The sequence below is a fragment of the Canis lupus genome, chromosome 8, assembly GCF_003254725.2.
Source record: "Canis lupus dingo isolate Sandy chromosome 8, ASM325472v2, whole genome shotgun sequence".
Lineage (NCBI taxonomy): Eukaryota > Metazoa > Chordata > Mammalia > Carnivora > Canidae > Canis > Canis lupus.
Genome location: NC_064250.1, coordinates 44,604,178 through 44,629,482, shown reverse-complemented (window position 1 = coordinate 44,629,482; position 25,305 = coordinate 44,604,178). Strand labels below are relative to the sequence as shown.

Here is a 25,305-nt window from a genome sequence, read left to right as displayed (position 1 = left end):
TAATGACCAATGTAAGTAAGCACCTTCTACATTCCTCATCTCTTCTAGTCCTAGATTACAGAGACATCTCATCCCCTCACAGCCCTGTGCAAAACCTTTCCATGATAACCTTTTATCTGCTAAACAAAAGCCAGGATTCTTAGCTTGGTATTCAAGTTAGCCATTCAGTCACAAATGTGTACTGAGAGCCAGTTATGTGCTAGGCACTCTCTAGGTGCTGGGAGAATTGTAGAGAACCAGACAGGTTTCTACCCTTATAGTGAACAAACTCAGCATTAAATAATTACAAATAATCAACTAAATAACTATTAGTATGATATGATTCAAGCCGTTACAAGGCCCTTTAGCATCTGGTCTCAACCTATTTTCAATTCCACCTCTTGCTTCATTCCATTCAGATGAGCCTACTCATTCCATCCCAGCTTGGTGGCTGTGCCCATACTCTCCCTTTTTCCCTTGGTGCAGATTCTTCCCTTCTCTACCTGGAACCCCTCAGGGCAGGCTTTGGTTCTGTCTCCATGAAACCCTGCTAGACAACTTTAGCCCAAAGGATTTTCCCTCATTTGAATTCCTAGTACTTATCCATGGGACAAATATTTACTGAATGACTTCTTGAAATGTTTGATGAATTGGCTCTTCATAAGTCCTAAACACATGCTATGGTTATTAAAGATTTACATTATATGAGGAGTTAGACTTTTCCTACAAAGGGATCAAGGATATTTATTTTTCCTCTTCTTCTCTGGGTGGGAGAGGAGTGAAGATCAAAAAAGCTACAGAGAAACACACAGAATTACCAAGAAGCAAAGTGACAATAAAAATTGCATACTCATAATCCTACTACTTTTTGTTTTGTTTTTATTAAAAAAAATTTTTTTATTGGAGTTCAGTTTGCCCAAATTTAGCATAACACCCAGTGCTCATCCCGCCAAATGCCCCCCGCCAGTGCCCATCACCCAGTCACCCCAAACCCCCACCCACCTCCCTTTCCACTACCCCTTGTTCATTTCCCAGAGATAGGGGTCTCTCATGTTTTGTCACCCTCACTGATATTTTCACTCATTTTCTCTCCTTTCCCGTTATTCCCTTTCACTAATTTTTATATTCCCCAAATGAATGATCCTACCACTTGAAAGAGAGCTACCATTGACAACTCTCTACCTTCCTAGTTTTTTGTTTCTGTTTGCTTCTTTTTTTTTTTTTTTTTTTTTTTTTTTTTTTTTTTTCTTTTTTTTTTTTTAAGATTTTATTTATTTATTCATGAGAGACACAGAGAGAGAGGCAGAGATACAGGCAGAGGGAGAGGCAGGCTCCTCTCAGGGAGCCCGATGTGGGACTCGATCCTGGGACAGGGATCATTCCCTGAGCCAAAGGGAGACACTCACCCGCTGAGGCACTCAGGCGTCCCTTTGTTTCTGTTTCTATTTCTTCTGTGTGTGTATCTAGGAAAAATTTCTTTTTCCTCCAAATTAAAATTTTATGAAGAATATCTTTTTTTCCCCCACAGGGCACCTGGGTGGCTTAGTCAGTTAAGCATCAGCATTTGGCTCAGGTCATGATCCCAGGGTCCTGGGTTCCAGCTCAGTTGGCTTCCTGCCCAGGAGGGGGTCTATTTGTCCCTCTCCTCTCCCTCAGCGCCCCCTACTGCTAATGCTCTCCCTCTCAAATAAATAAATAAATACAATCTTTTAAAAAAAAACATTTTTATTTATTTATTCATGACACACACACACACACACACACACACACACACACAGAGGCAGAGACACAGGCAGAGGGAGAAGCAGGCTCCATGCAGGGAGCCTAACGTGGGACTAGATTCCAGGGTCTCCAGGAACATGCCCTGGGCTGAAGGTGGTGCTAAACCGCTGAGCCACCCAGGCTGCCCAATAAATAAAATCTTTAAAGAAAATCCTTTTTTAATGATCTTTTTTCAAACGGAGTACCTTGGGATCCCTGGGTGGCGCAGCGGTTTGGCGCCTGCCTTTGGCCCAGGGCGCGATCCTGGAGACCCAGGATCGAATCCCACATCGGGCTCCCGGTGCATGGAGCCTGCTTCTCCCTCTGCCTGTGTCTCTGCCTCTCTCTCTCTCTGTGACTATCATAAATAAATAAAAATTTAAAAAACAAAACAAAACAAAAAACCGGAGTACCTTTACCCCACCTCCCTGCTCTTCTGCTTGGGGGTGGAATAGTTCTAGATTGAACAAAAAACCTAGAGAATCACTCAAAGACTCATCCATATATTTTCTAGTTCACTGATCATATGTACGGTAAGAATCTGAATTTAGTTTTAGGGCATTTACTCAGAAGTCTTTTCTCAAGACCTACACAGGATGCTCTTCAGAATAGTACTCTTACCTCCCCAAGACTCCAAATGTGTGGGATGCCTAGGTATACATTGTAGCCATACTTTTATGCAAATCACACAATATGGGGCCTTTAAGAACACAGATCTTCAGTCCACTCTCTGAGAGGAGAAGCAGATTGAACTACAGTGTAAGCACTTGCCCAAGATCAAGCAGCTGGTGGGGGCAGGATTGAAGATGCCAGCCCCTATTATCTTTACAAATTGCCTGTCCCCAGTTTGTCTAATGATCAACCTCAAACTAAAATTAAACAGAAAATACTCAGGAAAGCACTAACTCTTGCTAACCAAATCATATGTATTCCTACCACTAAAGGGGAAAAGGTCACACAGTTTGGTAGAGATTAGGCTAGATCTTTCAGCATTGACTTGTTTTGAAATGTCAGAAAACTTCCTCTTTGGAAATCTACATTACTATGACAGGATTAAGGCAAAGAAGAAATATTAGAGGCCACCTACTCATTCTTAAATGTTTGGGAAATGAGGATAACAAAAGGATGTAGGAAAAGATTGGCCCTTGATCACGAACCGTGAACCGTGGCATTGGCTCATATGTATATTCTACTTTGGTTCTTTTTTTTCTTCTTTAAGGAAATAGGTTTTATTTTTAACCTTATTTTATTTTTTAAAGATTTTATTTATTTATTCATGAGACACATAGGGAGAGAGGCAGAGGAAGAAGCAGGCTCCCTGATGCGGGACTCCATCTCAGGATCATGACCTGAGCCAAAGGCAGACACTTAACCACCGAGCCATCCAGGCATCCCTCTACTTCGGTTCTTAGTCTGATTTCTAGAGGTCACCATGATCTGAGGTGCAATTCATTCAAGCAAAAGAAACTCAAACTGTAGAAAACGGAGTCTGTTCAGAGGGACCAAGGCCCCTTCAACGACAGCTTTCAAACTGAGCTTTCCAGACTCAATTTGAAGCCTCAGTCAAGTGGTCTCTCCTTTCCTCCGAGTTCTGAAAAGTGACAGTATGGGAATCTCCTATAAAAAGAGATTTATAGGAGCCCAGCAACGGGCGAACTATCTGGAAAGGCGACAACTGTAGTTTTAAGAGTGCTTCTAAAGAACATTCCAATGGGCCTAAAGGTCTTATGGAGATGAAGGACTTCCTGGGTGGGAGTGGGGCTGGGAGCAGGAGCCGATCCACCTGCGTGGACTGGAGCAGAGGCACGTCCAAGAGCGCGGAGAATCCAACTGTAAGAGGGAGCTGGAGAAGAAAGGGCTCTGGGCGGGGCGGTACAAGCCAGCTCGCTTTTCCTCTGCTCCCTATCAAAAGCTCACTTCAGGGTCCGGAGCACAGGTGCTGTCCAAGCGGGCCCGGCCCTACCGCGGCAAACAAAGGGCGCGGCCTCCTCCAGCCTTTTCGGTGTGAACGGAGGCTCGGCCTTACCTTTTAGGATCCACCCATCCCTTCCCCGGCACCCAATGAGGCCGCAGCCTCCCCCTGCCAGGAGGTGTTGAACTCTCGCAGGAAACGGACAGGTACCACGGACCAATGGTCGGAGCTGCCAGGAGCCAATGGGAGAGAGAAATGGGTCGACCTGGGGGCGAGAATGGGAGCCCGCAAAAGGGGCGGGCCCGGGGGGGGGGACCCAGACACGTAGGCGCGCGGGGCGGAGGGGGCGGGGCAGCCCCCGCCGCGGCGCGAGGAACCTGCGGACGGCGGCGGCGGCCAATGGGCGGGCGGCAGGGCGGGCGGCCCCGCCCCTCGGGTCCGCAGGGCTGGGGCGGAGCCAGGCCCGCGTCAGGTGGTCCCGGGCGTGCGGGCGGCGCTGGGGGCGGGGCGCGGCGGGCGCGGGGCGCGGGGCGCGGGGCGCGGCGGGCTGCGGGCGGCGGGCGCTGGCTGCGCGAGCAGGTGCCCGGGCGGAGGTGGCCGGGCCGCCCCCAGGGGGCGAGCGCGAGGGCGGGGGCTCCGGGCCGCCGCGCCCCCATGCCGCGGTGAGCTCTCCCGCCCGGTGCGCTCGCCGCCGCGCCAGCCCCAGCGCCAGCCCCAGCGCCAGCCCCGGCCCCGGCCCCGGCCCCAGCGCCAGCGCCAGCGCCAGTCCCAGCCCCCGCGAGCCGACTCTGCCCGCCCCGCCAGCCCGGGCCCTACCTGCGGCCGCCGTCGGGGGAGGGGGGTCCCCCAGCTCTGCGGAGCCGCATGAACAATAGGCAGCGGCGGCTCCTGCGGGCGGCGGCAGCCCCGCACCCTATGGATCGGCCGCTCCATGGAGCCCTCCAGCGCGCTTCTCGGCTGCCTGGCGAGCGCCGCCGCTGCCGCCCCGCCGGGGGAGGACGGAGCGGGGGCCGCGGCCGAGGAGGAGGAGGAGGAGGAGGAGGAGGCGGCGGCGGCGGCGGCGGCCCCGGGGGAGCTGGGTTCCGAGGCCCCGCTGCCCTACTGGACGGCCGTGTTCGAGTACGAGGCGGCGGGCGAGGACGAGCTGACCCTGCGGCTGGGCGACGTGGTGGAGGTGCTGTCCAAGGACTCGCAGGTGTCCGGCGACGAGGGCTGGTGGACCGGGCAGCTGAACCAGCGGGTGGGCATCTTCCCCAGCAACTACGTGACCCCGCGCAGCGCCTTCTCCGGCCGCTGCCAGCACGGCGGCGAGGACCCCAGTTGCTACCCGCCCATTCAGTGTGAGCGAAGGCGCGGCCGCGGGGGGCGGGGGGGGGGAGGGGGCCGGAGGCCCGGGGCGATCGGGAGCCGGTGGGGAGAGCTCCCCCGAGGGTGGGGGTGCGCGCGCTCGGGCTGCCGGCGCTGCCGGGTGGGTGCGCGGGGCACGATAGAGACGCCGCAGGCCTCGCTGGAGCCTCGGGCGCTTGGGCTCCTAACCTTCGTCCGACCACCTCGGCCGCGGCTTCTGCCGTACACATCCTGAAGCTCCAGGGTAAGAATCGCCCCATTGCGCCCTCCCGGCCTCCCCACATCTGGAAGGGTTTCAGGCAAGCTGGTAGTCCCTGTCATAACCCTAGTCCCCAGATCGGAGACCTTCCCGACCTCTTCTCCGCCTGTCCCCGCCCCTTCAAGGCATTTGCTTTGAGGCCGCTGGGGGTGTCTTCCGCAGGGCTGGCTGGGCTGGCCCTCGAGCCCCGGAAGCCCGTGTGAATTCAAGGCTCAGGTGTCTTTGCAATGTCGTGTCGATGCCCTGGATCGCAGCCTTGTATCTCAGAAGTTGTACCTTTAGGAGTCTCACTGAATGATGTGCTGAGAAGGGTGCGAATGTGTGCAGAAGCAGGTGATGAGTGGAGAAATGATCCGAGAGGCAAAAGTATGTCTTTCCCCCATGAGAGATCAGGAGCACAAGGTACAGTGGCTAAATCCCAGTCCCTTGACACCCAGGCTGTTCAGATAATACATTTTCTCCTCTCTTCTCACCCTAGATCCTTGCCTATATTTGGTGTTTGCCAAATCTCAGGGGGACCATACCCACGGGTCCCTCCTAGAGCCTTTCTTCCAGTGTCCTGGTTTTCACCAATTTCCCAGGAGCCCCCTGTTCTACACCCTGCAATGAAATTTCCTTTTTTTTTTTTTTTTTTCCCCAAAGGAGTTATATTGCCATTGGAATGCCTTAATCAGTTCTGCTAGGTGGTTTTAGAAGATGTAAATGTCTTCTTGTGTAGTTTACACTGTTTTATATTTAATGATTTCCATAATTTCTTCCTTGCTAAAAGTTGTTAATACATATTGTTGTTTATTCCATATTTTGCATACTTTGCATTTTAGTTAGTTTAAAAGAATTGTTACCAGGGGCCAACTTCAGGCATTTAGTTTAAATTTCATTTGTAACACTTATCTTTTGGTCCTATAACTTAGTTTCACCTGAACAATTCTTTTACTTTATTTAAGATGTTTCTTTAAATACCATCACATAGTGGGACTATCATAGCCTCTTTCCTTATTTTTCTATTCTCCTTTTTTATTGGTGTTTGGACTATCAAACTGATGTTCAGATCCTTAGTTCCCCTTTGTTTCTGTCTCCCTCTCATTCACTGTAAAAGTTCCTGTTTCTACATTGGGATCTTTATAATGCCTGGAGGAGACAGATGATTTTAAATGGTTTTTGGGCATCAAATCTTTTTGGCTCTAGTACTGGAAAGATGAAGGCTAAGTAAGGGTCCTAAGGTAGTGTCTGAAATAGTGCTGAATGAAGATGAACTTGGTCTTATATATTGAAAGAGATATTGGAAGAATGGCTTGGCCTATTAGACACAGTGCATTTTTTTTTTTTTTTTACACATAGGTTAGAGGTTTGAGGTTCTTTATGGGTGCCGTTCTGTGATTGATTGATTGATTGATTGATTGATTTTTACAGCTAATGTCAAAGTAGGAGAGCTATGTGAGGTTCATGAGCAGGAATTCTGTTTCTTCCATCTTTGTGCCCCCAGCTGTCAGACAGTCAGGAGTGAATATGACTTGGGCTGGACAAACTCATCTGCAGAACACCAGACTTTTCCACAGTGTGCTACATTAGCAGCTCCTTCTCTAGATAGACTAGTTTCCTGTATCTAGAACTCAGACAGTGAGAAGGTAGGAAGTACTTTGTGCTTATTAAAAGAATTGACTTGAAGAACATGACATTTGAAGGCCCTGGTAAGTTATTTTATTTGGTCTCATCAGGAGTTCTAAACTTGAATGGAATTAACTCTTAGTAATTCAGAAAATTTAATTCCATTCAAAAGCCAACGTGAGTGCCTAGCAAAAGATAGATACTGTATGAAATACCAGGAGATAGGGGTGCCTAGATAGGGGTGTCAGCTGGTAGAGCCTGTGACTCTTGAGCTCAGGGTCATGAGTTCAAGCCCTACATGGGATGTAGAGATTATTTAAATAAATAAAACTTTAAAAAATCAGGTGATAAAGAAATGATAAGATAAGGAGTTACTTAAAAGTCACCCCTAGGGGAGATTAGTGATGTAAATACCAATTGTAATGGGTACAATGCTTTGATAAAGATGAACGGGGGAAATGCTAACAGGTGCTCTGATGAGTAGCCTGTGTCCACCAGTTCAGTTAGTGTCCCTCGGAAAATAAAATGATTGACAACCTTGTCTCCAAAGACCTAGAATGAAATCGAGCCCACTGACAGCTTTTCCTTAGTTAGCCTTTTGAACTTCTCTGAAGGCATGAATTGTGACATAGATTATGAATAGCAGACACTCAGTTAAGTAAGAATGTACAGTTTTAGTTTTAAATATTGCTTTTCAAATAGAAAATTTTGTTTCAAACTTTACTCAAAACAGAAGAGGGGGAAATTACCAAATCTAGTGACAAAAATATAATAGATTTATTAGAAATCATCTATTATTTATGCCTTTATCCCCTCCAATGTAGATATGAAAGTTTAGCTCTCTTCAGCTCCATTTGGGCTGACAAATATAAATAACCTAGGAGCTCACTCATCTTTTTTTTAGTGAAAGAGAAAAAACGTCCAGTTCCAAATTTATCATCTTGGGAGATAGTCCTAGGCATTAAAAAAAAAAAAGTTTCTCTTATAGGAGAATTGTATCTATTTTAAAGCAGGGCATAGATTAAGATTATTACTAATTTTCATTTTTTTTTTCCTTGCATCCACTAGAAATATAAGGATGGATTTTCAGGTGTACTTGGGATTTTTTAATTTTTTTATTTTATTTTATTTTTTTTTTACTTGGGATTTTTTAAATGAGTGAGGTGTGTACCATTCACTTGCCCCAAAGCCATCAGAGCATGCCTATATGTTTAGTTTTCAAGAATACAATTGAGAGAGAGTAACATCTTGATTGCAAAAATGAAAGAAATAAGGTTCTGTTCCTGATATTCTTGGAAATATCCATCCACAGAAACTGAAAAGTGTGTTAAATATGACTTGGCCTGATTCTTATTTAAAACCAGGTCTGGACTGGAATGCGAAAGGAGGAGGGCCCCACATTCTCTCTGAAGAGAGAACTGAAGGTGTAGTTCCTACCCAAAAGGACTTCTTCACAGGGAAGGGAAAAGGAAGTACCCTCCCTCTAGGTCCCACTATTCTGTCTTCTATCTGCTTGCAAGCTGTGTTCTATATTTTTCTTGAAGGTTGGTCGTAATATTTCCATACCTAGTTAGCAAGAACCTGAGAGTTTCTTTCTACCCAGAGAGAGATTAATGCTTTCCCTTCCACACAGAGGTTTTCTGTCTTCTCTGAAATGCCGTCTGAGGAGCTGTCCCTTCAGCACCCAGGTTCAGAAACACTTCTTTTAAATCCTTCTACATTTAAATATTTAACACGTCCTGTGTGTTCACAACTATGCTTCAGACCAGAGGAATGAAGGAAGGGTGTAAGAGAAAATACAACAGTTAATTCCCTTAAGGAAAATTCAGATCTTCAGTTGGGTATTTCCCCTGTGAATGGAAACTTGTTAAAGAGACAGATATCTTTTCATCAGGGTAAAAAGCTGTTAGAAAAAGTGAATGTTTCTTCCTCTTATGACCAAGGAGACTCTTAACATAACTTACATATTTCCTCAGGGGGTTTCTTATCGCTCTTTAATATCCACATTGTTTTTCTCATTCATATAGATAAGACAAGAATTAGTAATCTGGATTTGTTTTAGGACCCAGAAACACTTAAGCTATTTTAAGCAAAAAGTGATTTAGCACAGGAAATTAGGTGCTTACAGAATTGTTGGAAGGGCAGGAAGAAGGGGTTCTTAGCCGGACCTACGGGAACAACTCCCAGAACATTGCAGATCTGGCCCATGTAGCAAGCTACTACTTCTCTAATTGGGAACGTGCAGAATCAGGAGTTGACACTGAAGCTGTCGATTTCAAGAACATCCTGGTGTAGTTGCTGTCCAGAGATTAGGTAACCACTTGGCCCTGCAGCATTCCTTTCTACATCTGCCCAGAGCTAATGATTGGACACTGATATGCAGAAAAATCCCACTTCTCCACAGCCATGCTTGCCAGGAGAAGCAGCAAGAAAATGGTGTCCATCTCACTTCTTTCTTCCATATCATGTGCATGTAGTTGGCAGAAGCAGACCTATAGCAGTCAGGGAGTCTGGGAAATGTAGTTCTTAGCTTTCTAGCCTCTGTAGTGAAAGATATGCTGGAAGGTTTTAGATGGATGTTGATTGTTAGTCTGGAGGGACCAGCCATAACATTTATTCTTTACGAGGAGTGCCAGATGAGGTGAAAAGCTTGAACAATTGGAACTTTGGGGGTATATCTTTTTGTATTCTTTTGTGCAGACTGCCAGTTCCATTGTAAAATACAAATGAATATGAGCTCTAGATAGGACAGAAATACTCAAGTTAAGCAAGAATAGAGTTTTGAGCACTGTCAGCATGTCAGTGGAAGTTGGAGGCATCCTGTAGCTGGCTGAGGAAGGAAGAGAACAGCCAGCAGTGGGCAGTTCCTCTTTTGGTCTTGCCAAAAGTTCAGAAATATATCTTTGTTTTCTTAGTTTTTTTTTTTTTTTTTTTTTTTTAAAGCAAACTGACTATTTTCTGTTTCTGAGTTTGTTTTTTTTCCTACTGAGATAGGTCCTCCCCCCCTCCCCGCCCATTTTACTTGACTGTTGTTTACCTGCTGAATGTTCGGTAGGATGAGTACAGTGGTGAATAAAGCAGGAAGAATCTGCTCTTGTGGATCACACAATCTAGCAGGAAGGCAGGCACTGAACAAGTAATTAAACCTTGTTGGGTCTTGCCAGGCAGAGACTGTTATGGACGTGTTTGATGGGGGCCTGACCTCATTTAGGCAGGGGTTAGGAAAAGGTCCTCTAGGAGATTTTGTTTAAGCTGAGACCTGAGGGTTGAGTATGAGTCAGCCAGGTAAAGACAAAGAGACTGAGAAGACAGAGCCCAGGGTTTTCGTGAGAGAAACATAAAATAACACTTTACTCATTTAGCAACACCTTATCTAGCCCGAGATTTATAATCACTGGTAGCTATTATTATCTTTCCATGGAAGCCTTTCCAAACAGAGCCGAAGATATAATCAGGTACCCTAGGTTCATACTCTGCATTGGAAAGGAGATGAGTGGTTGGGTGTGGTCCTTGGGAACATCAGGGATGGAGCTGTGGAGCAGGTGACTTCTAGAGTAAGATGTCCCCAGGGAGGCTTCTTTCCTGTACATCTTAGTCACCAGGCCCGTTTTGAAAATATCCTCCCAATTTACTCCATACTGTCCGTCTTCACTGCTACTGATATTCAGACCCTGGTGCCTGCATGCCTGAGTTACTCAAATGGCCTCCTTAGTAGTTCCTTTTGCAGTAGGCTCCCTGTCCTCCAGGTTAGATGGCTGCCAGAATGGATGTCCTTTCTAAATCAGTCTAATAACACTCCCCTATTTAAAAATACATGAGTCCTAACATTCAAAGTGTGAAGTTCAAGCCACTCAGAATGACTTCAAAAACATTTCACAACCTAGCTGACCCCAACAAGACCTTGAGTTTCATTTCCTATCCTAGTGCATACGATCTAGCCACCCTGGACTCTGTGAAGTTCTTAATATGCCAGATACTTTCATGCCCCGTGTTCCTGCTCATGACCTTCCCTTTGCCTGGATTGTCCTTCTCCACCTTGCTCTTTGCTGCCTGATAAGATTCCTCCCACTCATTCTTTTTTTTTTTTTTTTTTAGACTTTATTTTTAAGTAATCTCTACACCCAACACGGGGCTGGAACTCACAACCCTGAGATCCAGAGTTTCATGCTTTACCACCTGAGCCAGCAGGGCACTCTCCCTGTGTTCTTTAGGGCACATTCCCAGTGTTGCCTTCCCTGAGAATCCCTTCCCACTCACCCTCTTAATCCTGTCCTGCAGTGGGAGTTGGTGGTTTTCCTAATCTGATCATACAGCTACGAAGGCTCTTTTCACACTATGGTTTGGTTGTTAGGTGTCTGCCTTGACACTGGATTGTATGCTTCTCACCATCTAGTACACAGTAAAATGAATAAATCTCCTAAAAATTATCTTCCTCTATGTTCCCTTTAGTTAAAATGGTTTGTCATGGTACAACATTCTGTATGATGGTCCAAGTAGAAATTATTACATGAATGTTTATTGAATACCCACTTATGTGCTAGTCATTAAGAATAATGCAACATAAAATAGGTTAAACACATTTCTTGCCTTGATGGACCTTACCTTATAGGGGAAGACAAAAAAGCCAAGTGAACAGATAACTTGTTGTGTTTACCCATCCAGGTAAATGGGTGATTCAGTGGTGTTTTCAGAATGTTTTTGACTTCTTTTTTTTCTTCTCTTTCTCAGTGTTAGAGATTGATTTTGCGGAGCTAACCCTGGAAGAGATTATTGGCATCGGGGGCTTTGGGAAGGTCTATCGTGCTTTCTGGATAGGGGATGAGGTTGCCGTGAAAGCAGCTCGCCATGACCCCGATGAGGACATCAGCCAGACTATAGAGAATGTTCGCCAGGAGGCCAAGCTCTTCGCCATGCTGAAGCACCCCAACATCATTGCCCTTAGGGGGGTGTGTCTGAAGGAACCCAACCTCTGCTTGGTCATGGAGTTTGCACGTGGAGGGCCCTTGAATAGAGTGTTATCTGGGAAAAGGATTCCCCCAGACATCCTGGTGAACTGGGCTGTGCAGATTGCCAGAGGCATGAACTACTTACATGATGAGGCAATTGTCCCCATCATCCACCGCGACCTTAAGTCCAGTAACAGTGAGTATGAAGAGATGGGGCTGGAGGGCTCAAGAGCACTTTTATACCCAGCCCATGGCTACAGTGGGAGTGGATTCCTAATGGAATCACAGTGGGCAGTAAGACTCCTTGCTTAAAACCATTCCATCCTTGAGTTGAGAGGTATGGGTGGAATGAATGCCAGGAAAAATTGGTTTAGAAAGAGAAGAATGAGGCAGCTGTGGGGTTTGCAATAATTCTGAGCTCATATTAACAGGCAAGGTTGGCAGTGTATAATTCTGCTATGCTGTGCAATATATATCCACATATATATAGGCAGATATGTTTTTCCACTTTAGGGAAGTGTGTCTGTGATTACAAAAGGGGTTTTCCTCTTTGCTGGAACAACAGGTAGCTCTAATACCTGTTTGCATTCTACCTGACTACTCCAACTTGAGGTACCTGCCAGAGAAGGGGCTCTAAGGAAGAGGAGGAGGCATGTGGTTTAAGCTGTGGGACTGATTCAGGTAACAGTGTCCACTGGGAGAGCATGACCTGGCTGGTCATATTATAGATTCCTGGTAGCCTATGGGTGTTATTAATTGTGGTAACTACTTAGTGTTTAATAGCAGGGAACTGAGAAGTAACTGCTTATTAAACATCCAGAATCCATAAACTAGATTGTAAAGCAAGTGTTAGGCATAATTACATAGTGAGTTGGTGGAAACCAGTCTCTTTCCTTGGAGGACTCTGCAGGTGCTGTACTGTGCGGCTTTTGTGTGGTCATTTGTGCTCTCTCTTGCCTGCACTGTGTGGTAGAGGATAGCATTTGTTAAATAGGGTATACTTAAAATCACTTTAAGCATCCTGTGTGGAGAAGAGGGCATTAGGGTTTTGGGAGATGGTGTTGGTTGCAGGAACTTTGCTCTCTGTCTCCTTCAGCGTTGAGCCCAGAAATCCTTCAGACTTTGTTTTGTTTTGAGCTGTTCCAGATGTGGTTTATTTTTCTGTCGATACTACTGTGAATCTGCTTACTTTAAAAAATATGTTTTAAAATTATTTAGATGTTTTTGTGGAGTAGATGTTTTTGTGGTACAAAAATTAGGAAGCGCAGATAAACAAAAAAGAGAAAGGTAACCGATAATGTTCTCCTTCGGAGAGTGTAACTATTACATTTGGCATATCCTTCCAGACATTTTTTTTTTTTTAAAGATTTTATTCATCCATTCATGAAAGACACACACAGAGAGAGGCAGAGACACAGGCAGAGGGAGAAACAGGCTCCATGCAGGGAGCCTGACATGGGACTCGATCCCAGGTCTCCAGGGTCACGCCACAGGCCGAAGGCAAGCACTAAACCACTGAGCCACCTGGGCAGCCCTTTCCAGACATTTTTAAAGTAAATATTTATCTATGTATATAAATGTGGGTGTATATATACACTATACAGACACACACACACACACACACACAAAATATACTTTCCAAGTTACTTTAAAATGGCCTTTCTTACTTATCTCTTCTACTTGAGCCCTCTTCTCCCTTAATAAAAGTTCATCTTTGCAAAAGATGGAACGTTATATATATAATGCATATGATGGATTTAAGTTCCATAAAATATGATTATTCTCCTCCTTCCTCCCAGATTCTGTTCTTCAAACATATTAAATTAAAACTTTTGGTGGCCCTTTCACGTTTCTGCCTAGATATTGCTTTGGATGATGGAGTAAGAATAAGTAGATGTATTGGTAGAAAATGTGACGTAGGAGCTGAATTTTCTTATATCCTTATCATGTTGGAAGAAGGAGACAAAGTGCTCTCATCTTACCTATTGAGCCCTTTTAAGAACTTGAGCTAGGATGATGGAATTGTAAAAAGCAATCATTTCTTCCAGGAAATTTCAAATTTGAATGTAATTTCAAGCTGTCAACACAAGGTTTTACCTTCTGTGAGATTTGCATTTGGAAGTCTAGGCTCTTGTGAAGGAAAAGTTAACTTGTCAAAGTTCTCCTGGCTGCAGGAGATGACAAGAGACCTCAGTGTCATTCTGTCATTCAGGAGACAAAACTCTGTTCTTTCTTTGTATTTGGTGGGCTTTAGGATCGCCGGGGAGGAGCCCCCTGGTGCATTGTGTTATGGCGGGAGTCAGACTTAACACAGGGTACAGAATGACCCTTGACCCTATCAGGGTAATGTATGCTCAGAAATGTGCATAGTCCATTGGGCCGTGTGGTTGGTGCTGATATTGATGCCTGCTATAAATCTCACATGGGAGCTGGGATAGTGCCTTGACATTTGTCTATAGTGGCTTTTTGCCTGGGATTGTATGAGTCCAATATGAGTCTTGATAACACTGTCGTTTTTACCCCTTTGCTCTGTGCACATGACTGGGAAAATCATTTTAGAAATGTGCTAGTTTTTACCCGCCAGTTGGAGAGTCACGGCTTCTCTGTGTTTTGCAGACCTGGGGATGCTGGTCTGTTTCTCTTGTTGTTGTTGTTGTTGTTGTTTTTTAAGGGTTCCAGAGAGTTGGATTTTGGTCTCTGTCACATGAGGGCAGATTTTGTGAATCATATGTATTAGTTGACTTAGACCTACTAGGGAGAAGAGTATGTATGTGTGGGGGCTGTCGTTGTGGAAAAAAAAGAAAGTAGTTGGTGATAAAAATCTAACTGTTATGAAAGGCTCGATGGAAAGGTGATTAATTAAAATGCTTTGTTATCCTGGTCACCTAGTTAAAAAAGTCACATGCTGTTAACTGGCAGTGGAACCCCTACAGCGTCCGATGTTGATATATAGTCCTCAATAAGTTTAGGTTTGACTGCACCTAACCTAAAAACCAAAATAACAGTGGCTAAAACAAGGTGTACGTTCATTTGTCTTTGAAAAGAAGTCTGCCGGGTTTAGGACATCACAGTGTCATCAGGGATCCAGGCTCCTATTTTTCACTCCATCCCGGTACATGGCTTGCATCCTCAGGCTTGCCTTATGGTCTAAGATGGCTGCTGAAATGCCAGTTACTTGGTCCAAGTAACAGGCCTGAAGGAGGAGGAAAAGCAGAAGCACAAAAGCAGAAGCACAGTGCTCCTGGAGCTGAATTGGCTCCCATGATCCTCCCAGAAGTCCAGCGAAACACATCTGCTTGCATTAATTGGCCAGAAGGTAATCATATAGCCATGGCTGGCACGGAGGAGGCTGGGAGATGCAGGACTTTAAAATGGGTGGCAGTGAGCCCAGCTAATAATCAGGGTCTATTACCAAGGAAGAGGGAGAGCAGGGCTGGTGAGGGAAGCAGCTGGCAGTCTTACCATGCGGGACATGCACTGGGAAGAACTGTTTATTTCAGATGTTTGGCATCATACAGCCAAATAAGGTTAGCCAGGCCTTGGGACGTGTGGCTCAGACCTCCGATTTAGCTAATGGTTCATACTACTTTACCACATTGCATCATTAACTCAAACGTCACTTTAAAAACTACTTACAAAAAGCCCTGGTTCTAAAAATGGATTTATGTCTGTCATTTGGAGAGAAGCCAGCTACTTGATTGTTAGCAAAGGTGTCAATGAAAGATGGTCTCTTAGTGGAAAGATTGTCCTTTTGGGGGGGTAGGTAGATGGATTTCAGGATTTTGGCTTAAAGACATTTGGAAGAATAATAGTTCGATAATGGTCGTTAAAAGTTAAATTAGTATAAAAACGAGGTCATATGAAAAAGCTTTGGAAAATGAAAAGCCTTGCCTAGAGTGAAGGTTGTGTTATTGCTTTTATTACTAAATAACTTCTTTCCTTTACTTAGAAAACGTAGAAAAAACATAGAGGTTAAAGCAGCCTGTTTCTCCAGTTTTTGCATTTATCGATATTTGTTTTTACCCAGAACTGTGCACAGGAAATCATAATAACCATGTTGCTTGTAGCATGCTTTGTGCTCCCCAACTTATCAGCATATTGTGACTCGCTGTGTGAATAAATATTCCTCCACCACAAGATATTTAAAAGTTGCACAGTATTCCACTAATTAGATATGCTCCATTAACTAAACCAAACCCATATGTAGCAACAATAATGGTAATACTACTACTACTACTACTAATACAACTGATGCTTATTGAGTGCTTTCTTTAGGTTAGGCACAAAGCATTTTTTTTTTTTAAAGATTTCATTTATTTATTCATGAGAGACACAGAGAGGCAGAGACATAGGCAGAGGGAGAAGTGGGCTCCCCACAGGGAGCCCCATGAGGGACTTGATCCCAGCACCTCAGGATCCTGACCCGAGCCAAAGGCAGATGCTCAACCACTGAGCCACCCAGGTACCACAGGCACAAAGTATTTCTTTATTTTTTTATTTTTTATTTTTATTTTTGGCACAAAGTATTTCATGTAGATTTTCTTTTCATTTCCACAGCAACCGTTTAGACTGTGTCTTTTTTATTTTATTTTATTTTATTTTATTTTATTTTATTTTATTTTATATTTATTTTACAAATGAGGAGACTGAGGCTCAGAAGGGGTCAGGCATTTCTCTAGGGGCTCGCTGCTGGGGTCCTAAGAGCAGACTTTGTGGCCAGGTCTGACCCCTCAATACGTGTTGCTGATCACCAGTGTTGCCAGCACACTGCCATTGCGCGGCTGGGGCCTTTCGTGGCATTATTTCCTGTGGCCCTGTAGTGCTTTGGTTTTATAGAATTAGAAATAATATTCCCCTACTCGCAGAGCCATAGCATCCACATTTCGTTAAGGTGTGATTGACTCACTCTTAGTTTCATAGCTGAACACCAGAGGTGAGTGGTAAATTGGCCACACCAGGAATGCTCTTGCCTCATCTCTCTGCCCATCCAGACCTGACCCATTTTCCTGTGCTCAGTTCAAACCTGGCTGCTTCCTCCCAACAGCCCATCACCGTGGTCATTGCTAAGTAGTCACCTGGTGCCTCCAAATAGATTTGGTGTCTTCAGCTTCCAGGTACGTGAATGAACATGTAAATGAGTGAATAGAGAAAGTATCCCTTGAACTGGTCTGCTGTATTACAGGATCTCAAAATGTGAAACCTCCCCTTCTCTTGTCAGAGGATGTCCCACATTCTCTGGGACTTTGCCTGGACATGGCTTTTCGTCCCCTGTACAATCTCCAGGACCCTTGCCCCCTTCCTGATGTCTGAGTTCACCAATGTTTTGGGTGCCAAGGATGGTATTTTCACAGTGTACTTGTTACCAACCTCCAGTGCCTCTGCCCTCTTCTCTGCACCCTCCTCAGATGCCAGCCCCAAGGAACTCACTGGCAGTGTGTCCACCACAGCCAGCTGTGGGCTGCCAGGTGCTGCTGGAGCAGGCCACCGCCCCTGCTGCCTACACTCACTGCCAGTCTGCTCCACCCAACCTCAGGGCTCCTGGTGTTCCCACCTTGTGAATTCCCCACCATGCTCCTCACAATCCCCCTTCTAGCATTGTTGATTTGTTTGATTTGCTGCCCCTCTTGCCAACTAGAGGCTGAAGAGTATCCCTCCCTCCTTTGTGCCCTTCGCAACCTTTTCTCAAGAATTCACAAGATAAAGAAGCGGAAGATGTGCTTTCTTGGAAGTGTAAGGAGGACACAGCTTCCATCTTGCCCTTGATCTCAGGCTGGTGATAACATTCTAAGCCCTGGGTTATACCTGGACTGGACACTGGCCACAGACCCTGATTGTGGTCCCTGGGTAGGAGTTCTCCAGGCTGTGAATGTGCTGTGGAATGTTGTGACCCACCGGATTCCACTCTCTGGCGTACTTCTTCCTATACACTGATGTGGAGCACATTCCTATGTGCAAGAATGAATTAATAGAAGAAGCATGTAGGACACAGGGATCCCGGCCAAGACAATATGGTAGGAAGGGCTTTCCTAGAAAAGGATGAAGAGTAGCCATAGCAGCAGTTTTTCCTATAGGACAATAAAATAAACTAAGAAACATTCCCAGGGTGGATCTGGGAAGCAGCAAAGTATTGGATAGAGAACCCAGTTCCTAGGCCTTTTTAAGAAGTGCGTAAAATACCTTTTTATGTCTCAGGAATGTATCCCCAAATGAGATACTTCCAACAGAACCTGGCTTAGGTACTGCTGGATCTCTCTCCCCATTTTCCTTCCCATTTTTGGTCTTTGTGGTTCTTTGCTACAGGTTCGTTCTTTCGGAGTTGGAGGGTAATGGACATGTTTTGAGGATTTTTCCTGGCAGAAACATACAAGCGCTCAATGAATTGGATCATTTTGATTGGAGGAGGCAATCCCTAAGGTTAGCCGGCAGCCTCCAGGCATGTACTCCAGACAATTCTGTTCAGTTGTTGGGTAGCATTTTGCATGAACACAGAGGCATGTTCTGCAAATCAAAATAAATACATAAGTAAATAAAGCTGAAATGAAGCAAACAATCAAACCTGGTGAGGCCAGGAGGTCTGACCTGGAGGTCAAGTTGCAGCTCTCAGTTCTTCAACTTTGCCCAGGAACCTTGCTTTCCCCTTTTCCCTTGGGCATGGCCATCTCCTGCACAGAGATGGTTCTTCGTTAATTTGAGTGGTTGGTGTTGAGAATACAATAGTAGGCAATAACAGAGACTTGCCTTGCCCTTAAGGAGCTCCCCATTGGGTCATAGGGAATGACCTAAGTGAGGACTGAGTGCATGTTGTGGAGGGGAGGTGTTGGCACCATGAGAATGACAATATAGGGACATGCCTAAGAACCTCCTGAGGGAGCAAAAGGGAACGAAACAAAGCGGTGAGGGGAGGTAGGGCCAGGACGGTCCAGGCGGGTAGACCAGCAGACTCAAATGTTCAGTGAGCACATGGCTCCCTCCAGGAGGCAGATGATACCCTTGACATTCCCAAGGTCCTTTCCTGTGGTTGCTGGGGCTGAGGGGCCACTGAGAAGGATCAGGAGGGAAATTGTTCTCTTTGTGGAAGATTTGCCATCCTTTCCCCGGGCTTGCTTTGGGGTGCTTTCATCTGTGGTGGCTCTGGGGGCTTCTCTGCAGCTTAGTGGTGTAGGAGGTGGCATGGGGCACTGGGCAACATTTAGACACCTGTAAAGCCTGTGTTGCAGTTGATGCAGAAAATGAAGGATCTTGGTCTGGACTTTGAGCTATTATCTTGGAGAAAACAGCCTCCATGAGGTGGCAGGTTCAGGGCAAGAAGGGCTTCTATAGTCAAATACTCTGCCCCTAAGTTATAACCCCACAACGAGGGTTTCTAAAGCTGGGTGAGCTCTGATTCCAGATGATTCCTTTGTGTCTTCCCCTTTATCCGTTTCCTCTGATTTGAGCCGCTGTTGCCTTGAATGTCAAATTATGAGGTCTTCTTTTTTCCACATCTCTCCCTAGGCAACAACCCAGTAGTGACCTCCACCTTCTGCAGCTGGTCTATGGCACTGTCATTGCTCAGGGTCAAGGCTTGTGTTGTAGGACCTCTAAGGAGACAATAACCTGCCTGTCTCTCCTTTTTTCCCTGTCTCTTAGAAAAATTTCAATTCCTAACTTGGTGTTTTATTTCATTCCTGTGAGGTAGCTCAAGGTTAGATGTGGCTGGAGAAAGGGAGATGCAAGCAGGTGACATGAGTGGTCTTGAGTCAGGAAGGAAACGTAGCTTCTTCCCCAGGTTGCCCATCCCTTTACCTTGGAATCCCCTGCAATTCCCCCATCAGCTCCATGTAGAGCCATACTCGTTTCTCTTATTAGGGAAGGGCTATTAACATAGTGCCCTTGAAACCCTTGGAATCTATACAGAATGTATGTAGGTTTATTTTGGGAGACAGGGTTGTTACCTTGAGTAATCTAAGACTCTGAGAAGGTTATGGATCAACACCGTTATAGAGAACTTCTATAAACTGGGCATCTGGGGAGGAGGAGAATTGGTGCAGTAGAAGGAACACTGGCCCACGTGCCGCCCTTGGCACTGACAGGCGTTGCCCTGGGCACATCTTGTACTCCCTGATCCTCAGATTCCTTGTATGTGAAATAAAAGGTTTGGGTGAGATGATCTCTGAGGTCCTTTCCAGGACTGACATTCTGTGACTTAAAAGGCAAATGTGTGTGTCTGGGGGGGGTGACTCTGTGGTCCGTCTGTGTGTCAGGCTACCATGTGCCCGGGGTTCCCTGCTTTGTAGCTGCTTGTTGCAGGGGCGAAGCTCCCGATGGCAGGAATATTCTCCAAGTGGCTTAGGAAGAAAACAGTTGATGGGAGCTCACAGGTGCACCCCTCCCCCTTTGCTGCCCAGAGCATGACAGATGGCTTTGCTGAGACAAGATGCTCCGGTCACATGAATCATGAGGGAGACTCACGAGTAACCAAGGGCAGCCTTCATCATGGAGGCAGGACACTGTTAGTCAAATGCCATTTCTGTCTTTGGGGATGAATGAGGGGCATCCTGCTGGCTCAGAACTTTGCTATTGTCTTACCCACTTCTCTGAATCAGGGTAAGGCCTTTTCAGAGGGGGCTCAGGCCCACTTAGTGTTTGAGTGCCTCTGTGCCCCTCCCCAACAGAGTTGCAGGTGCAGCTGCTGGAGCGCCGCAGTGAGGCCTAGAAATGAGACATGTTAAGGCTGAGTCTTGCTCATCCCTAGGATTTGTGCTCTTTGTAGGAAACTTGGAAATTTTGATCTGAGAAGAAAGCATTTCCCCTTAAGCTTAGTTTTGGGAATCACTGTGGGCTAATGGAAGGAACACTGGCTTGAGAGTCAGAGAGACTTAGATTAAAGCTACTTCTTGAGCCCTGACATTCAGCTTGTGGCTAGCATCTTGGAGCTTCAGGATCCTCATCTGTGCAATGTGGGCAATACAGAAAAGAGCAGTGTCTCTTTAAGATGGCATGAAACAGCGTGTGTCGTGTGTCACACAGGGACCACATTCTGTAACGGGGCTGCACTTTTTTCCTCTTTCCAAGGATAGGAGAAACTTCCTTCTCTTCCTTGTTATTTTAGGTTATTTTAGGTGCACACAGCATATAGTGGGTTTCCCTTTTTAAAGTAGCATGAGGATTTTAGGCAACCCGGAGCAGCCCTTTCCTCAGGTCAGCCAGGGGGAGTTTTACTGCTCCAACTCATCAAGGCAGATTCATTTCAGCTGAAGCCACAGAAGGGGATCGATACCTCTCAGCCCCTTCCAACTGTGTCTGGGCTTCTGGTGGAAAAGGCCGGTGTCTCTCCCTCCCTCTGGAACCTGCCTTAACTCAGGGCTTTGGCCCCCTGAGAAATGCTGCCTTGTCTTGTTATGGCCTTTGGCCTGATTGAATGGGACAGCTGGCCAGTTTTATGGCTCTGCTGGCCTCTCAGCTGATAATTAAAATGCTTTTGCCCCAGGAGGAAGGCAATATATTTCCCTTTTCTCCACTGCACCAGTCTACAGCTGAGGTCAAAGGGAATGGTTTCTGTACACCCCCTCCTGGCTTCCCCAAACCAACTTAGCATTCTTGTTGCTAAAGACTGGAATATTCAGGGTGGGCTGAAGAGACCATTTTTTGGTGTGGTCTTCCTTTGGCAGGAGAACGGAGCATAATTGTCCTTTTACCATCTCGGTGCAGTAGCTTAATTGCTTATAGCTGTTCCACATCTGGTTGGGCACAGCACTTAGTAGGTACTCAGGAAATGTTTGGGGGTGTGGTCATCACAGATTCCAGCACTGTGCCGGTTCCCATGCATTAACCTCTCCCCGCTACCCAGGATGTTATCTAAACAATGCCCAAACTCTACTTTAGAGCCCATGTTTAGCATGGAAACCCTCTCTTTGTTTGGAGATGAGCCCATGTGAGCTCTGGGTGAGACATGGTTTGTGTCTTGGCTCTATTACTTGCTAGCTGGGACCTTGCACAAATGATTAACAAAAACTAAAGCACAAAGAGTTTATGTTAAATGGGAATAATTATAACTCCACCCATCTCATTTTGTAGGGTAGAGGTGAGGATTCAGTGAAATAATCTAGATGAAGCTCTTAGCACCGTCTAGCACATGGTAACTGCTCTGTATATTGATCATAATTATTGTAATTCCAGAGGCTGCATTTATTCCCTTAGTCTTTATATCAACAGCTTGTGATCTTGTACCTTTGACTATAAATTGTCTTGTTCTTGCATTGTCAGTGTTTTCACTGACAATTCTCTCCAGTTGCTCTATAGATATTTAAAATTCAAAATGGGATATATACAGAAGGTAAAAATTAGTTCAACATTGAAATACAAAGAAAAGTCAATCTCCTTCTTACCCTAAACTCTACTTTTACTTCTTAGAAGCAAGTGAAATTAAGGCATGGGGTTGTTGTTTCTCCTTTGATAATTTTTTTCTATAGAAACACAGGAATCCCAGTAGAATTCTGGACAACAGAGGTAGTTTGTTTCTCTTTCATCCATCTTCTTCTGCTCTCTTCTTCCCCTCTCTCACAAATCACACACAAATGGGACTTTGCCTATAGAAGTCCCAATGTTTGGCAGCAATTCCATTGTTGCTATGAAATCTTGTTTCTTCTTCTTCTTCTTCTTCTTCTTCTTCTTCTTCTTCTTCTTCTTCTTCTTCTTCTTCTTCTTCTTCTTCTTCTTCTTCTTTTAGAGAGGAGGGGTGGGGCAGAGGGAAAGGGAGAGAGAAAATCTTAAGCAGGCTCCACACTCAGTGTGGAGCCCAAGCCAGGGCTCTATCTCACCACCCTGAGATCATGGCCTAAGCTGAAATCAAGAGTCAGATGCTTAACTGACAGCCACCCCGGTGCCCTGAAATCTTGCCTTTTCTATCCCTAGTCCCTTTCTGGGTAGACTCAAACTCCTCTACGGAACAAGCTGGAAGGTGTTCCTTGGAGCTCAGATAGAAGCCTAACATTTGCCTCTGGAATTGCCCAGCTGTGGAGGTTCTGACTCTGTACCTATCTGTCTACCATAGGACCTGAGCCATACCGATGGGGCTGTGGGGCCCTGGCAGTGACGGATCTTGTAACTCAGACCTTTCTCTCAAGATCCTTGTGACTGTTTACAACCTGATATCCCTGATAAGGCAATGTAACAGGAAAAAGTATTATTGAAAAGAGAAAAAGAGTTACCCCAGATTGCACAGTGCAGATGCAACTGCTCTTTCTTTCTATGCGATTTGCCTATTCCTGTCTGTATACCTCATCTCCTGCCACTTCAGTCTTTGAGTACAGGCCATCTGGATATATTTTATTTTTGTTTGTTTCTGCATTCTGTTAACCTTCAGAATCCAAGAAGAAGGAGAAAAGGACTTAGCTGAGAGTCTTCAGTTTCCAGTCATTCATAACTCCCTTTTGTGTTTATTGATAAGATTAGAGCTTAAAGGAATCTTAGAGCTGTGACCAGGGGACAGTGAGTAATTTGCCTTAAGTCAGGCTGTTGGGAATGCCTGGTTATCGTGACCATGTGTCCTTTCCTTCAGGCACCCATGGCCCCTGACAGTGGGGCCTGTTATCCTGCCACGTTTTCCAGCTGGGTCCCAAGTATTGTGGAGGACAGCGGGATAAGAATTTCCACACCTTCCGGGGAATCGAGGATGCTTTGCTTATAGCCCCAGAGGTCACTGCTGAGCAGCCCAGTCTGCATCTTTCCTGCCCACTCACATGAACTCAATCATTTCTTCCCTGGGTTCTGTAGAAGAGACCAGTGTTTAGGCTCTGCCAGGTGTTTCAGTTTTCAGGAAGAAAAAACTGTGAAGACTCCCCACCCTTCCCCTCACTTGCAATGAGATATAATTGAACATGTAACATTGTGTAAGTTTAAGGTATACAGTGTGATGATTTCATCTGCATATATATTGCGAAATAGTTACCACAGTAGGCTTGGTTAACACATCCATCACCTCACATAATTACTATTTTTTGGTGTGGCGAGAACATTTAAGATTTACTCTTCTTAGCAGTTTTTAAGTGTATAATACAGTATTTTTTAAAAAGATTTTTAAAATTTATTTGTTTATTTTAAAGATTTTATTTATTTATTCATAAGAGACACACACAGAGAGAGGCAGAGACCTAGGGAGAGGCAGAAGGAGGCTCCCCATGGGAAGCCTGATGTGAGACTCAGTCCCAGTACCCCAAGATCATGACCTGAGCCAAAGGCAAGATGCTCAACCGCTGAGCTACCCAGTGCCCTTAAGATTTTATTTTATTTTATTTATTATTTTAAAAATTTATTTATTTATTCATGAGAGACGCAGAGAGGGAGAGGCAGAGACACAGGCAGAGGGAGAAGCAGGGAGCCTGATGTGGGACCCGATCCTGGGACTTCAGGATCACTCCCTGGGCTGAAGATAGGTGCTAAACTGCTGAGCCACCCAGGTCTCCCTAAGATTTTATTTTTAAGAAATCTCTACACCCAACATAGGGCTCAAACTCACAACCCCAAGATCAAGAGTCACATGCTCCACTGAATGGGCCAGCCAGGCTCCCCAATAGGGTATTGCTCACCATTGTCACCATGCTGTACGTTAGATACCCAGAACTTATTCATCTTCTAACAGGAAGTTTGTACCCTTTGGCCAGCATCTCTCCATTTCCCCTACACTTTAACCCCTCGCAGCCATCATTCTGCTCTGTTTCTATGAGTTTGCCTTTTTTTTAGATTCCCCACATAAGTGAGATCATATAGTTTGTATCTTTCTCTGACTTATTTCATTTTGTATAATGCCCTCAAGGTCCATCCATGTTGTCACAAATGGCAGGATTTTCTTTCTTTTTTTTTTTTTTTTTATGACTAATACTCCATTATATGTGTGTATGTGGCACATCCTCTTTATCCATTTGGCTATGGATAGACACTTGGATTGTTACTATATCTTGGTTTTTGTGGATAAGACAGCAGTGAACATGGGGGGTGCAGATACCTCTTGGAAATAGTGATTTCATTTCCTTTGGATATGTACCCAGAAGTAGGGCTGCTTTTCATTTTTTTGAGGAACCTCCATTCTGTTCCCCATAGTGGCTGCAGCAATTTACATTTCTACCAAGAGCACACAAAGATTCCCTTTTCTTTACATCCTCACCAATAGCTATCCTAGCAGATGTGAGGTAATGCCTTATCGTGGTTTTTATTTGCATTTCTCTGACGATTAGTGATATTGAGCTTCTTTTCATGGGTTTGTTGGGTATTTGTCTTCTTTGGGAAAGAGGGTCTTCTGCCCATTTTTAAATCAGATTGAAAAACCTTTTTTTTTCTTAAGTAATCACCTCCTGGCTTGGCTCTCTGTGCTTAGGAATAGGAATCCCATGGAGGATCAGTAACAATCTCTGTCATTGTCAGTTCCCCTCTCTTGTTCAAAATCATAAAATTAATCATAAATTAGCCTGTCTTTTGCAAGTGCATGGCAGCTGATGACATCAAGTCCCATGGATGGTAGT

The 25,305-nt window shown here is 45.2% G+C and overlaps 1 protein-coding gene across 1 annotated transcript in view; it reads left to right on the top strand.

Moving 5' to 3' along the window:
* Nucleotides 1-4,248: 4,248 nt before the first annotated feature.
* MAP3K9 (mitogen-activated protein kinase kinase kinase 9) overlaps nucleotides 4,249-25,305 on the top strand; it is a 74,961-nt gene continuing 53,904 nt past the window's right edge. The window contains exons 1-2 of the mRNA XM_025442850.3: nucleotides 4,249-4,992; nucleotides 11,592-12,005. Coding sequence (XP_025298635.1) covers nucleotides 4,584-4,992; nucleotides 11,592-12,005 — 823 coding nt within the window. The 5' untranslated portion in view covers nucleotides 4,249-4,583. The remainder of the gene's footprint in view (nucleotides 4,993-11,591; nucleotides 12,006-25,305) is intronic.